This window comes from Fringilla coelebs (genome assembly GCF_963513975.1).
Source record: "Fringilla coelebs genome assembly, chromosome: 1".
In the NCBI taxonomy this organism is placed as follows: domain Eukaryota; kingdom Metazoa; phylum Chordata; class Aves; order Passeriformes; family Fringillidae; genus Fringilla; species Fringilla coelebs.
In genome coordinates this window covers 132,276,292-132,292,450 of record NC_140028.1, presented here as the reverse complement: position 1 = coordinate 132,292,450, position 16,159 = coordinate 132,276,292, and the positions used below count along the sequence as shown (strand labels likewise).

Genomic DNA, 16,159 nt, shown 5'->3' with positions numbered 1-16,159 from the left:
ATGGTATATTCCTAATCAGGAGTTATCTTCATGGAATCATTCCAGAAATTGAGTTTTGAATGAGAAATTTTGAGTCATTTCCACACAGAAATTTTTATAAAAGCCCTAAAAGCTAAACCATTGTCTTCCAAAATATGGAATTGAATATGCTTATGGTAATACAATGAAGTGAAGGCAAATAACATGAACTTCTCCACATGACCCCTGTACCTTTAGATGAGGTAAGAGATAGAAATCATAAACCTTGATAGTGCCAGGCTCACACCATCCATTCTTTGCTTTACTAAGCACCTTCCATTTCACTTTATCTTTTAATTGTAGCCTAATAACTGCATATTTTTTATACCAGATAACGATACTGGGAATACTAAGAATTGGGAATGTAGTATTCACCATGTGACAGAGTGGTTGCTCAGCTCATGAACTGATTATCTGCCTGTGATGTGTCCTGTTTGAGGAAATGAATCTCTATGAATGGCTGTTAATCCTTACTCCCTTGTTATAAATACATGTTCTGGATGGAATCCGAGGAATCATTCTTCCCCTTACAATTTTTCTTCCTCAGAAAATGTCCTGAAGTTGTTAATGTATTACAGAACTTAGGAAACAGAGTTTTAAATATAGTTAGTGAATGCCTATTAAAGATATTTTTAAGTGAAGTGTTCTTGGGCAAAACAACAGGGAAATTATTTTGTGGCCATTTGTCTCTTTGCATGTTTTTTCTCCAAAATGTCTGAAGACCAGATGTTCTTTCTGAGCAGGGCACCACGTATCCTTGGAAGTGGAGGCTTACATATTCTTTTATTTTGTGTTCAGCCTGCCTTATTCCCATGTTCCCAGACCCTACTGGGATAGATGCAGGAACTAGAAACAGTAAATGAGACTCCCAGCATGCCAACATATGCTTCAGTAATAAGAATAGGCTTTAAAATAGTAACTGTTGTAGTCCTGTTCTGAAACTTTGTGCCAAGTTCTGCTTTTTGCAAAACTCAAACACTGTCTAATAAACCTGTGACATGACAGACTGAACTTGTGTAGAGAATCTCTATCAGGAGACTTTGGGTCATTTTAGAACCTGGTTGAAATCTGTTTGGGTTGTAGCTGTTGTTTGATCCACAAAACCTTAATACATGTGACAGCTGTGGAATCCCCGGGAACATAGGGTGAATCCATGTACAGCATCAGATTTAATTCAAGTGCAGTCACAAAGATCTTCAGCAACCAATTTCTAACCACTTTTTAAAAAGCATTGTAAAATAAGTTTTTTTATCCCTTTATTTATTCCTTTCATAGCAATAACAGCTTTGTTGCATACAAAATAAAAATAACATCTCTGACCTCTTTTGATAAGGCAGCACTGCTTTCAGGTTAGGATATATAAATGAATGAATTGAAAGTCTAAATGTGTAAGGATGCAAATACAGAGAAAAGGCAGAGACAGGGATTGTCTGTGGAGGAGGGACCTTTGAACTCCTAGCAAAGGTGAAGCACATTTAGTGATACTTTAGCTATTGCCTTAATTTTCTATCTTTCTCCTGTTACACAAGTTACATGTGATTAGCTATGTGAATAGCATATTCTTTTGTTTCTTAAAATCAACTTCATAGCCACCTCATGTAGCAACCTCATTTAGATATTTAAGTATATTTTTTCCAGTGTTGGTTTGTTTTACATAAGAAGTTTATGAAATCTATTTTCTTTATGTATTACAGGGAGCCCAGTTTTCTTCTACCAGTTGACAGTTTAGGGTATCTTATGTGTACTTTTAAAATAACTGTTACAGAGGGGTGCCAAAGTTGTCACAGACTGTGGTATGAAAATATTGAAGCGGTTCAGGTGTATTTAGGGAAGAATTCAGTCACTGCCCATGTGCAGTTAAGAAATCTCATGCAGCTGGAGTGAAGTGAGATGGGCTTTACTGTATAATATAGCTGTAATGAAAAAAAATCACGTGTTTTGTATTAATAAAAGAATAAAACATTGTTTTTATAGAAGCTAATTGCTCTATTCTGCTACTTTTAAAGTACCTGAAATAATATACTTCAAAGATGAACATAAATGGCAATACTGCTTTTATAACATAAGAAACTGTGATGTTTGTGAATCTTTAGTGTTTTCTCTGTACATGTAGCAACATGTGCATATAAAGATTTCCTGAAATATTACTTAGCAATACTAAACAGTGGATCACATGCCATTATTAATATAGTTTTTTTCTTCATTACTTCACAGAGCTTGTACATTTCACATGAAAAGCCATAAAATATTACTCTTAGGTTAATGAACCAGGCTAAGAATTGTCCTTTAGAAACACTCAGCTTATTTGAGTTATAAAATAATTGATCCGGTCTATTTTCAAAAAGCATTTCATCGTTCTGGATTGAAGCAAGTCAGAGGGTTTTCATCATCCCAAGAGAGAATTATATGGTTTAAGTGGGAAACTGAATACTGTAGGCTAGTTTCCAACATTAAGTGCAGCTTTCAGTACTGTTAGAACTGTAGCTAGGCAGATTTAAATTTCTGCAGTTGATCTTCATTGGTTTTAAGCTTTGCTATCAAATGTTCCTGACATACATGTTCATTTCTCACCTCCTTATTGTAATTCCAAAATAGAATTAGTAATATGTTAATACTCACCACTGTGTTGTGTAGCAATCAGCTCATGTCTATAGGCTGAAATAGTATTAGATGTAGAAATAGTATTTGATACTAGATATTAACTTTTTTACATAGAAAATGGTAGCATAATAATAGAAGCTAAAGTTCATCTTGAGTGAATTATATTGTGGAGGTTTTGGAAGTCATAAAACATGGAATTTGTTCATTTCTAGCTTGATTCCTCTTAAGAACAAAGTTTCGTATTTATATAGCATTGTGTTCTGTCTTCCAAAAAACAAAAAAAGCTTTGTGAATATAATTTGAAAAGCTGCCCTTTCAGATTAAGCTTTTGACTGGAGAGTAGTATGTAATTTAGTTATTAGATAAGAATTCCAGTAAACTCAAATTTGCTGACTCTTGGTCTATAATTCCAGTAATGTATTTTTACTTTCAAAGCAAAGACATTTTGTGTTGATGAGCAAAACAAGCTAGTAACTGAATAAGAAAAATACTATATACCTAGTCTTTATTGGTTTACAGTAATCTCTTGTAATCTGTCTGTGAAAGCAAGGAACATGTTGAAGAAGCTCTTATTTTTTGATGAGTCACCACGTGAATTGTTGCCTTCTTGTGATGTTTTAAACTAAACCATCAACATCTGTGGCAATGTAACTGTAAACAGGTATTTGCTGTACTTTTGAGTTTCTCTTATTTTTAAAAACTGCAACACTCTGGCTTTTTTTGTTGGCTGTCTTATTAAACCACCCTCTCCCAAAGGAATGCAGGATATATTGTGGTTTCTATAACTTATTTGAGTGTATGTTAACAGTCCCACTTTCCAGACAAATAGGCTGACAGGGTCCTCAGATTTCTGTTACTTTTTCTTTTTCTTCGGTTTGTGTTCGCTTTTCTTCCACAGCCTCACCCCACCCTTAGATCAAATAGGTTTTCTTTTCTTTCTGGTACTATGGGTGAAGGCGAAAAAGAGTTCAAAGTAGTCCATATGTAGCTTTTATTTCTTCCCTATTGAGAACTCTCTTCTGTCCTCAGCAAGGTGCTGCAGGTACTGTAGAGTGAATGCAGTCGTTTCACTTTTGCAAGGCAGTGTACAACTAGAGCCAATTTGCTTTCTTTTAACCACCTTGTTGCAGCAAATTTCTTGTCATGAATGTTCCTCCTCCAGCACCACCCCTATCCCTTGATGAACGCTTTCAGATTAACTGTTGCCTTTACCTGGTCTAAACTGCAAGGCCTGTATTTACTTTTCTGACCCCTGATAAGAATTCTGCTACTTTGGGAGTGGCGTTCTTCCTTTTGTGTCTTTTTCCTCCCTTCTTATTCAAGGAAAGTATTTTTTTTGGCATTTGCTAAATCCCAGATAGACTCATAGCCCCTCTTCAAGGCTTAGGAGGATACAGTATATGATCTTTGACACCTGCCATTTTGAAGTGCAAATAGTTGTGGCCATTTGAGCTCTTGTATAGTGACAGAAAAGTCTAGGACCTTTCCTTCACGTTTTCCATATACATCTCTAAAGTGAGAAAAACCTTGTATTCCTTCAAGTATTGTTTGGGTATGTTCCAGTAGTTTGGAATTTTTTAATGCCTTCTCTTGTGGAAGATAGTGTGCTGCAGAGCAATGGCACATTCTATTGGCCAGCACAAGAAAATCCTGGTAAGCAGTCTGTGCAGGGCACTGCCATGGCTGCAACCAAGGACACTGCTCCCTGCAAGCTGCTGGTGTGGATGATGTCCCTGAACACAAATGGGAGTCTTGAACAGGTTTTCATTGGCCATCTCTCTGTAAAAGACTCATAGTCTCTTAAACTGAATTTATGCCAAATAACATCAAATGGTTTAGGACTGACTTCACAGGTAAGTGTTCTAGGATTTGACTTGCTTTGTTACCATGGCATAATTCTCTTAACTGTCCCTTTCCAGACAGACCCTTCACAATAGTCTGCCTAGATTGACAGTAGATGCTATGTTGGTATTTTTAGAACCAGTAACTTCATACCTCAGTGGTCTCAATACTTCCTCAGTGATGCCTAAGAGGAGAAAAGATCTATGACCTTTCCATAACTAATAAGTTCTTTGTATGATGGTAATAATGACCTCCCATTTTAGATCTTAAGGACTATCTTTTCCTTGGTTTGATAAATAGCTCCTAGAAAAACCTACAAAAAAAAGCTGCTATTTAATTTCAAGCAATGCCCAGATTCTACTGAGCCTTCTTCATCTTTGAGAGTCAGCAACTGGATTTTTATACCATTTTACATCTTTGAACCTTTTTTTGCTACTGTAGTGATGATACATTTCCTGCTTTTCAACTGATACCAGTGTGTGTTAAATTTTTATTTTTGGTTCACTTCCTAGCCAGTCCTTACAAGTAAACTATCTGATACATTTAGGACACAAACTCATTTGTATGCGTGGTGATACATATGGCCCTTCTGCTCCTTGCCCCCAAATAAAGCTGCATTCAATTAATTATATTCTCTCTTAGTTAAGTAAGTTGTTATATCTCAGGCTATAAAGAGCATTTCAGTTCTGGCTTTGGTAGCAGGATCCCTTCACCTTTTGAAGAACAACATTCTCTGTGTGCTCCAGGGTATGTAGAGTGGATGTGGAGATTGATTGCAAATGAATGATTGCAGCCTCAGGAGGCTCTGAAGTTGGACGTTGTAATTTCAGAGCACTATCCAATTTGAAATGCATTCCAGTCGTGTGTGAAAGACCTCTGTGTCCAAATTATAATGATACAGTTACATAGTACTTCATAGGATTGTGTGAAGTGTCTTTTCTCTTTCAAAATACCATCTCCAAAGGAACCTTGCTGACTCATAAAATCAAATTTCTTTTTGAACCAACTCCTCACTGAGATGCTCTGCCTGGCATCCAGTTTCAACAATCAGTTGTGAGACTCCTGTAAAATTGAAATTGGGCAATGGATTCAGAAGTCACCTAGAGAGATGGGAATAACTTTCAGAGATCCCATCAACCTTGTTTTCTTAGGAAGCCATTTTGGAAAAGTTGATGCCTTGGAAGCCACTGATTATAGCATTGAAAAATACACACTTTTCTCTGTAATAGAAGAGTGGATTGCATAAACTTCAGTTCTCCAGATGTGATTAAGTTACAGCAAGTTAAAAAGTTGATAAACAATCTATATAGTTTTTAGATAAATTTTTAAGAATAAAGTTAGTATTACAATATATAATTCTTCTACATATCACTCAGTAGTGATATGTTAGAAGAAAAGCAGTTCATATGCAAGCAGATTTCATAAAGCAGTTCATATGCAAGCAGATCTCATTTTTCAGGGCAATGGGTCTTTCAGGGTGTGATTTTTGTAAAAACTCATAGCCAGGATTTCGGTGTGGCTTAGCCATTATGTTCTGCTTTGGATTTGTAGAATGAAAAGTTTGGGAATGTTTTCATTAAAACTTATGAAGAATATTTTTTGCCTCTGAGGCTAAGCATGGGATCTTAAAATAACTGGTAGTACTGATGAGAATAACTTTTCAAAGTAATATAAAATGACTTGTTTGTGTATCACAAGAGCCAATGAGTGAAACATGATTTTTGGGACATGTTGTTCTTAGTATTGGAAATAATTATTATAATTAACTGTTTATGAGATTTCCTTATATGGAACTTTCACTGCATGGGTTACATCAAAATACAATTCATAAGGCTGGGGTGGGAAATCTATTTTGGCACATATGGTGAAATATCAGTTTGGGCAGCTGAAATATGTTTTTGTTAGATGTTTATCACATATTCAGCTTTATTGCTTGAGGGACCTATGGTATTTTTTTCCCCCAGTACAAATATGTGGACTAATTGAAGTTTTTTAAGTTATCTACATAGTGGATTTAAGTTATCTACATGAATGACATGATAAGTTGAGGTTGTGTGGGATTTGTATGTAAAGGAGCTTGCATTTTAACTTTTTATACTACAGCAATCTCAGTGAAAAGTTAGAATCATTTTACATGTAAGAGAGGTTGGACTTTTGGTCATCTGACTGAGACGGACTTTTCTAAGTTTCCATCTGAAGTTGCTTTCTTAGAGCATCAGTACATCATATTTAGTGAATAAAAAATGTTAATATGTAGCAATATGGAGACTTTACTGTATTTGAAAGTTTTTTTTAAAAGAGCGAGAATTTTCAGTATGACTAATGCATTTAGTGACTTCATCTCTTAAGTTCTTCCCATGTATACATACATGAACTGAAAAACTAAGGACCTGAAAAATTAAAATGCTAACAGAAATACACACTATTTGCAATTGGACTATGAAAAAAAATTGTTGGCAGTTGCAGAAGACTTGCTTTAAAGAATCTGTTTTGCATCACATGAAGCTGTGGAAAGTACTGCACGAACAAGATAATTTGTGGGTAGGGAGGACAACGCAAATGGTAGTCTTTATTCTTGGACTACACTGAGATTGTATGGAAGGAACTGCATACTTGTAAACCAAAGTAGAGCTATGTAGTTTACATTTGAAATTCTGTGTCTTTGCCACTGGAAGTTACTTTGGGTTATATCCTTCCATACCATTGGAAATTCTAAGAGTTCTCCTTTGTTATTTAGGCTTTGTGAGCTGCTGATTTTTTTTTTAATAAGAAACTACCACTAAAATACCCCTTCTTCAGAGTTAAATCCTGAATATTGAAATCCCTAATCATCTTGTTGTTAATAAGCTTTGTGTGCTATGGCGTCATTGGTTTTAAACTGAGAAATATTTACATTAGTTTATTGTAATACACTGTGCTAATGAAATCTATTCCTGCTTAGTATGTTTTGTATTCCATATTATTTAAAAGTTGGTCAAATATTACAAAATTTCATAGTGTATGTATGTGTCTCATATAATAACGTGTTACACATTATGACAGGGTATGTGCTCAACAACTGCACAGCTTCATACTTTATTTGGCATCCTGAAATCAACTGTCTTGAGCTAATATAGTCTTTTTATCTGAATGTACTTTAAAGGATTTTAGAACATATGTAAACATGAAGATACACTGTTAGAATATTGGTTTTCTTTAAATGTTCTAGTGATCATTAATTTATAAAATTAGTGGAAAATTTTTCATATAACAGTGGATTTGTTTCTATTAAGTCATATTTATGGATCCTTAAAATTACATTATTGATATACTGAGTTAATATAAAAATCTAGCATTTATTTTTCCAGTATGTAAAGCAAGCAATTTTCAAGTTATTCTCATCAGGAGAGATGAGCAGGACAAAGGGACTCCTTTCAAATTATTTTCTCCTATGCTCTTTCTCACTTGGAGCTTTTAAGTACAGATGATTGGAATTGTAGTTTCCAATTAGCTTTTGTGCCACAACATCTGCATGATAAGACTTGCATAAAATTTGTGTAGAAGTTTGTGGAATAATATTTAGCATATTTCTTGATTATTTTATGTCACTATCAGCAAAATTGCCAAATTACTTTAACTTTTCTTCTGTTGTATTGAAATTTTCATTAATTTAGGTTCCAACTGGGTGTACTATGGCTAAATATTTTCTCAGTAATCTGTATCTGAAGTAAGAATATTTTGGAAATTTTCTTTGTGGGTTTTTTCTTCATCCCCATAGGACATGGCCCTTGTTGCTCCTGAGGCACCTTCAGAACAAGCAAGAAGAGTTTTCCAGACGTATGACCCTGAGGGTAAGGGCTGTACTTTGTGCTGAAATAAGATTTTTTTAATAGAAATGTACTCATTAAGACAGAAATTAAATGCCAAGTCCTTAAGAAATGTTCAGTACAGGAGTCAATCTACAAGTGACATTGAGCACCCTGGTCTACTGGAAGGTCACCCTGCCCATGACAGGCAGGTTGGAAATAGGTGATCTTTGAGGTCACTTCTAACCCAACACATTCCATAATTCTATGAAGAAATTACTGGAGAATTCTGCAGTAAGGGAATTTGTGCAATAGGAATTAGAGTTTTTAAAAGAGACATTTTTAACCTTGTTATGTTCTTTGTAGTTGACACAAAGCTTAAATAAAATTTATTTCTCCTATATTAAATTTTCATTAAACAACTGATCTGATATGATTCATTCTTCATGAGATTTTGTTCTTGAATATATGCAGCAACATGGAAAATTTTCTTATGTTTTGGAAAACAGAGAATTTCTAGCATTCAGGTACTATTTTAACTGATCAAAAGGGAAAATCGGTGCAGTTGTTATCCCAAGGTATGTCGTGGAGAACTCTATACAAAGATTGAATTCTTAGCAAGTATTAAGCATCTAAGTGTATTAGTGATAAATCCAGTTTCTGTATTGCACATTTCTTTTTCTTTTCTTTTTTTTTTAAGTGCCAGAACAGCATTTGAAAATTCCTTTCCTTCTAAAACCTCAACATTTGATTGCAAATTTTACATCTAAAGATATGTTGTATTCGTATTTTTAAGTGAAATTTGTTCTGGAAAGCATTTTGTTGCTTTTCCTCACAAGAAACTTTGCTGCTTCTTCAGATAATGGGTTTATACCTGACACACTGCTAGAAGATGTAATGAAGGCTCTGGACCTTGTTTCAGATCCTGAATAGTAAGTATAATAAAATTTAAATACTGCAGAAGTATCAATTAATGACATTAATTATCACTGAAGGTTTTTTCCTTGATTTCGTTTACCATGTATCTATTTTAATTTTGGGTTGGTTTTGGTTTTGGGTTTTTTTCGTAGTTTGGATTTTCTTTCATTCTGGGCACAGAGTGTTATTTTCACATGTTAAGCTTTAAATTTAAGGGGAAGAATTAAAATTAAGATGTCTCTAACTTTGGTAGTAATAACTAGAAGCAAAAAAACCCCTCAAACCTAGTATATTCAGGAGATAGGATTGTATTTTTATATATTAATGTAGATGAAATGGTGCGTCAGAAGAGCTAAACAGTCAAGGTATTCAGAGGGGAGTCTGCATTACCACTGGATCTTTCTGCTGAGTTGGAAACTGAAACTGCTTCAGTTACAGTTTTGTTTCCACCAGCACTCAGGACCTAGTAGTGTTTATAATTGTCATTTATTTTCAGAAATAACACATTGATTCCCAGGGTTGGAGTTAAAACTCAAATGTTTTAGCTCTAATATGGACAGATAAGACTAATATTAAGTGACAGCAGTTAACCCTCAATGTCAAAACTTACCATGTTTTGTGACTAAATGCTTAACCCAGAAAGGAGAGCCAAGCACTTGTACTTTCTTACTGCTCCAAAAGTTGCTTCTGCTCTCTTGTAAACATTTGGTCTAGTTTAATTGGGTCAAAACTGGAATGACTGTGGAGACTGTGAGTTTACTTACCAGAGCCATCTGAAATGTGATTTTTCTGTCCTTTCAAATGTTTATAGTGAAGTTTATAATGAAGTTTACTGAGTTGTTCTCTGGAGGATAGGAGTAAAAATTGAAATAAAGAGATACCCAAACCAAAAGAAAGTATAAGACAAAAGACTCATGTTCGTATTATAAGTGGTGAAATTTGCAAAACACATTTTTTTAAAGGAGGGAAAAGAAAAAAAGCCATTTTTTAATAGGTCTGAGAAGATGACTTTTACCTTTTTGTTCTGCTTTCTCAATTTTTTGTTCTACTGTCTCTGCAGAAAAATTCTCTCTTTGTTCAGTGATTTTTCCATTTGGTTGTTTGCCTTTCAGGGCGTTTGTGGCATAGCCCTGTCGTATTTTATTTGCATAGCATATAAAATTGATGTACGAAGAGCCAGTCAAAAGACCTTCTGTATTGAAAAGCCATGATCAAAACATGGACTATGCAGTCTTAAATCATCTCCTCTTAAATAAATATATTGCCTATTACTATTATCTTAAGAACCTGCTCTCTTTGGGTTCTAGATGTTCTGTTTTTTTTAGTGCGGAACACAAGTATAAATAATGTATTTCAAACTCCATACAGCCTTTTTTGCTTGTTTTTTGTTTGTTTGTTCTTAAATAAAATTAAAGGCCTTGCCTCCAAATGTATTTTTAAAATTTTTGATTATCTAATCCAAGGCTTTAAGTTTCTCAGAATCTCAGAATGTATAAAGATCAGACTTGATAAGAATTTTAGAACTGTAGAGGGGGAAACTCTGTAGAGCAGACATGAATTAGCAAGGTGACTTAGCCAGTACTGAATGTCATTGCATTTAGTAAATTTAGTAAAAAAAAAATTTAGTAAAATTTCTTGGTCTTTTAGTAAATATATCTGAGAACCCACCCGTCTCATTTGTTTTGCCTGTTTCTAAAAACCATTTGATGCCCTTTAGAGCACCAATTTGAGCACATTTGTCAATGTAGGTTTAGCTCGCTTAAAAAATTTTCAGCTCTCTGGTATTTGACCAGTAGTGAAGGCTTTTATTCCCACACACTTCTCAGCAATAACAGTACTAAGGCCATCACCCCAACACTTGGAACCTCTTGAGTTCAGGTGCCAAGCTTTGCCCTGAGGAGACTGAAGCACAAACCTGTTCAGTAGCTCTGCTGTGGTATCAGTAACAGTGAAAGGTGTTAATGATTTGTTGAAGGAAAAAACCTCAGTTGAAACACAGCGCAATCCAAGTTTATTAAATCTACCCCCCTGCTTAACTAATTGAATTTTGTACAGTGGCCATATTTAAAAACTTACAAGGTGCTGTATTTTTAAACAGTTCTTGTACTTCTTTACTGAGTATAGACCTTGCTTTAATTTCATTACATAATTGTAAGTTCATTTTTAAAATTATTTGTTATGGTTCTGTTTGCAAACACAATGTTTTTGCAACTCTGCTGCAGCATTTCAAGAATTTGGGCAGGTTTCAAACAGCCACTGACATAGCCAAAATTTTGTACTTTGAGAGCAGTGAGAATGAGGAATAGAAGGACTGAAGTCCAATATCTTGCAAGTTCTCAGTCGTGGTTTCACTTGAGTAGTGATTTTTTAAAAAAATAATAAATTAGCATAGTTTATAGGACACCACATTCAGTGTTATGAATTTTAAAATTCTTCTCCCAAGGACCTTAATGGAGCCACTCTCTTCAGATTTGCATAATATAGCCTCTGTGTGTTGAGGGAGAAACAAAAAGAATTCAAATAACTTACTACTAGTTCTATGTTAGGACCAAGAAAGGAATTTACTTTAAGATGGAGAAACATAAGTGGTAGCCAAAAGGACAAAATGTCTCTGTGCAACAATCAAAAAGACCTTGGAAACTATACCCTCTGCTCACAGCCCCCAACAAAAGAGACCTGGGGGGTGGTTAAAGGCCTAAGTAGTGAAAGAGACATCTATGAGAAACTGAGAGTGTGTCTTCTGAAAGGAAGATGTAGTGTGTACACTAAAAAAAATGGGAAGAATCTGGATTTATGGAATGTTAAATGTAAATACAATATAAAACAGAGTTTAAATCTGTAGACTAGTAAGTAAAGTTATAAAACAAAAACTAATAGTATTCTTCTGAGCCCATCAGTGCCAAGGGGCCTGCAAGAGGTTTGTAGTTCTGATAGATGATTCCCAATGTTTTTAAAGTATTCAAAGTCAATTAGAAAAGTGCACTGAGTTCTTCATATTCACCAGAGAAGATGGTAGGGAGCAGTTCTCCTCATCACTGGAGAAGATCAGAGTGGTTCCACACTTAAGCCTTTTGATGGGTGGTCAGAGTAACTAACATTTTGAAGTGTCAAAATAAGTAAAAAAATGCAAAATCCTGAAGGAATGTCAGAATGACATTGCTGAACTCTTTTAGGTTACCTACCACTGTGAACTGTGCTGGTACCAAAGAGTATAGGAATGAGAAAGGTGACAAATGAACAATAGGACTTAGAAAAGGATTTGAAGGCCAGTCTAGGGAAAAGTCATAGGTAAATGTTTCATGTGTAAACATGTAATAGGATGGAACATTTTTGGTAGATAAAGAATTAATCAAAGAATAAAAATGTTACTCTTTCTTAATAGAGGAAGATAATTAGAGGGATTTTACAGGAATTTATATTAAGTCTGTAAATTTTGTTATTTTACCAGCAAAGATTTGACAGTAGGGATTTGAATGATTGTTGCTGATACAAACATGCTTGAGATGTTAAAAAAAAAGAATGTGTAAGAGCAGCAGAAGTTACTAGAGGGTGCAGGAACGGAGAAGCGTCAATGAAGTAAATGCAGATTGGTTGCTCAGGGGATAAAGCAATGCTGATTTCACATACACATTGTAGGTCTGTGAACTAGATATTACTGGTCAGGAAACAGATCTTGAGATTTAAACTCATAGTGATAGCCAGACATATGGAGCATGATTCACAGGAGTTATGTTATTGTATAAATGCCTGATGTTTCACTCCATCTTGGAAAAAGAATATTACAGAAAGCTATCAACAAGGCAACAAGGATAATTAAAGATACAGAATGCCATTAGTGCAAGGAGAAACTAGGTTAGAACTGTTTGACCTGGAAAAGATAGACAACCATTGGCACAGTAAATAGCGAATGACTATTAATTGCTTCACACAATACAAAAATGAGATGTCATCAAACTGAATCAGGTGGCAGGTTCAAAACAGAGAAGACACTTATTCCCAGAGTCCATAGTTTAATTTGTGGTTTTTGAGCGGAGTTTATTAAGAGCCAGAAATATAGATGGATTCAAAGCCAATTAGGCACATGCATGGAAAGAAAAATATATATCTTTGTGTTTTAGATACTGCCTGTCACTGAAGATGTCTTTGAGCAGCAGACTGCTGGAAATGGGGAGGGGAAACTAAGGATGTGTGTTTGCCCTGTTGTTCTCTATCGTAAGCACCCACCACTGACCATTGTCAGGAACAGGATACTGGGCCAGGCGCTCTGTTGGTTTGCCCCAATGAGGACATTCTTGTGGACGGTACAGCTTGTAACTCAAGCAGAGGGCTAGGTAGATGCAAATAGATACAATCTGCTGCCTGTAGAAATATATTGCTTAAATAGATATATAGTCTTACAATTGACCTCTGTTTGCAGTGACCTGAAATTAGACTGTAGTCATGCAGTAAGGCTTCCAGATTAGTATTGTTAGTATTTCCATTGTTTGTTGGTTCTGGCTTCTTTTATACCAAGTATGTGATGTAAATATGAAATGCATCTGTTAAATTTAATTTTATTTCAGCATACTTAGAAAATCTTGGAAGGTATTCAGATCTCTGTTTAAAAACAGGTTGTTTGGCAGTGACAGAGCTATATTTGAAAGATGACTGGTTTTTGTATCTTTAAAGAATGCTTACAAGACAGCAAAATGCCTTTTGGGCTGTAAACCTGGTTTTAGATTATATGGGTTTCAAATTATTTTACCAAATATGGTGGTCCTTCAGAATTATCACTTATTTAATTTAAAATAACAGATTACTTTTACCTAAAATAACCATGTTTTGGCAACTTGCATGCCATTCTGGTGCAGTTGTCACTAACGATTAAAAATAGAATAGTATTGCTATACTTGGCAGTCAGTACTGTGGTAGCACAGCATAACTTAGTCATGCAAGAATAAAAGTGTCTTACTCATACTTTTATATTCAATGTTTTTATCTTAGTGTAAACCTCATGAAGACCAAATTAGACCCAGAAGGACTGGGCATCATACTACTGGGTCCCTTTCTGCAAGAATTTTTCCCTGAGCAGGTAATCAATATATCTTCATTGCTGCAGAGCATTGTCTATTCTGTTTGGCTTTGAGATTCATTGAAAACTTCCATGAATATTACAAGAGTAAATTTTAATAAGTATTGCATTCATTCAGCTCAGCTGATCAGCAGATAACTTCTGTATTCCACCACAAATGGTAGACTTCTGTTTTCTATAACACGCCTGTGATTTTGTCAGCTTTACACTGGAAGGAAACTCCATTGTTCTAAATTTAACTTCAGGAAATATATAATCATTTTGAGTATGACATTGAATTGTTTCCTTACTCAGAAAGTTCATCTGAGTTTGATTTTTCTGAGAATAAATGACCATACTAGTTAAAAAGGTTGCTTGCAAATGGGAAAAGGTTGCAAACATATTTAAAACTATTTTTATGTACATTTCTTGATAATGTAAAATTTTTGACAGTTTAACAAAAAAATAATGATTGACTTAGATTTAACATATGTGGAAGTTAGGGTATTAGAAAATTATTTTCAAACTCTCAGTCTGTTCCATATATTCTTTAAGACTGCACCACTACTGAGAGGCAGGTGTTAACTTAGCACTGCTGTCCTCTTTCCCCTTTGCCTTGGATCACATTTTCGCGCTCTCACACTGCCTCCCTGCCACCAGGAGCCTCTTTAAACAGATTTGTGGTAAACCAGAACAGGAAGCTGGTCTGGATAAGAGCTCTATTTGCAGGTGTATGGGGTCTTGTTCCATGGCCATACACATGTTTGCATTGGCAAAAAAGAGCAGGTTTACCTGGGGCAGAAGAAAAGACTGGTGGAAGAAGGAGAAGGGCTGAGAGGAGTACTTCTTTAAAGGCTTCTTCACTTGATGTGTCACTGAAACTATGTGGCTTAGTTTTTACAATCAAGGAAATGTGAAACTGATGGGTTTAAGTTCCTTCAGCAAGATTCTTTTTGTTAGGATTGTGCAGCACTGGGTATAACATTCTGTACTATGAAACATTCTGGTCAGTCAGAAGACACTAGAATTGCACTGCCAAAGATGGTAGGGACTGAATATATCATATCATTCACAGGCTTTCATCATCTGGAGGAAAGAGAAAGAGGAGTTAGTGCTCATTTTCTCTGGCGTTTTAGAATTACATCCACATTGTATTTTTGCCAACTGTTTCTTCTTCCTTTCATTTGTTTAAACAGAAGTGGAAATACATGTACAATTGAATATAATTTCTTTCTTACAATTATATTACATTTGCAAATATGGAAGACTCTACTGCTTCATTTTAGGTCCCAGATGCTTAGAATGAAGTTCAGAATGCCAAAGAACATCCTCCAAAATTGGTTGTGCCTAAACTGTCCAGTACCATGGGTCACAGGGAGGTGGAGGAGAAAAGAGCCATTGTTTGGGACTGCTACCTCTTGTGCCTGTCATAAGGGCATCACTGACTGAAGAAGGGAAGCTGGACAACAAAGCACAGTGCAATTATAGACAGAACCCTGGTGGAGGAATTCTGCCTTCTGTTAAAGTTGGAGCCCCTCAGTCAATGCCTGTCTGTCAAGTACTAGTTCCCTGCTATATGTGATTCCCCACCACTCAGTTTTTCCTGTCCTGTTAAACCTTCGCTGGCTCCAGTAAAAAATATGGGAATTGTTACTGCCTTATGGGTGCTGTTTGAGCAATCAGCATGATTTGGACTGGAACCCGCCAGTATCCATTTTTTCAATCTATCTGTACTCTGTGGATCAGGTACCAGTAGCCCTTACCTATACTGACACCTTGCTCAGAATTCATTCTGAAAGTGAAATTCTGCAGAAATTAAGATTAATATCTTTGAAAGTCTTTCAAATACTTTGTGGAAATAGCAGATACCAGTGATGGTTGGATGTTAATATTTGAACATCTAGCTGGGGCTCAGGTGATCCAGATTAGATTCCTTTGCTGAGAA

General features: G+C 35.4%; 1 protein-coding gene across 1 annotated transcript in view; it reads left to right on the top strand.

The window, feature by feature from the left end:
* MINDY3 (MINDY lysine 48 deubiquitinase 3) overlaps positions 1-16,159 on the top strand; it is a 49,727-nt gene that overhangs the window by 30,026 nt on the left and 3,542 nt on the right. The window contains exons 11-13 of the mRNA XM_084205674.1: positions 8,219-8,291; positions 9,106-9,178; positions 14,148-14,235. Coding sequence (XP_084061800.1) covers positions 8,219-8,291; positions 9,106-9,178; positions 14,148-14,235 — 234 coding nt within the window. The remainder of the gene's footprint in view (positions 1-8,218; positions 8,292-9,105; positions 9,179-14,147; positions 14,236-16,159) is intronic.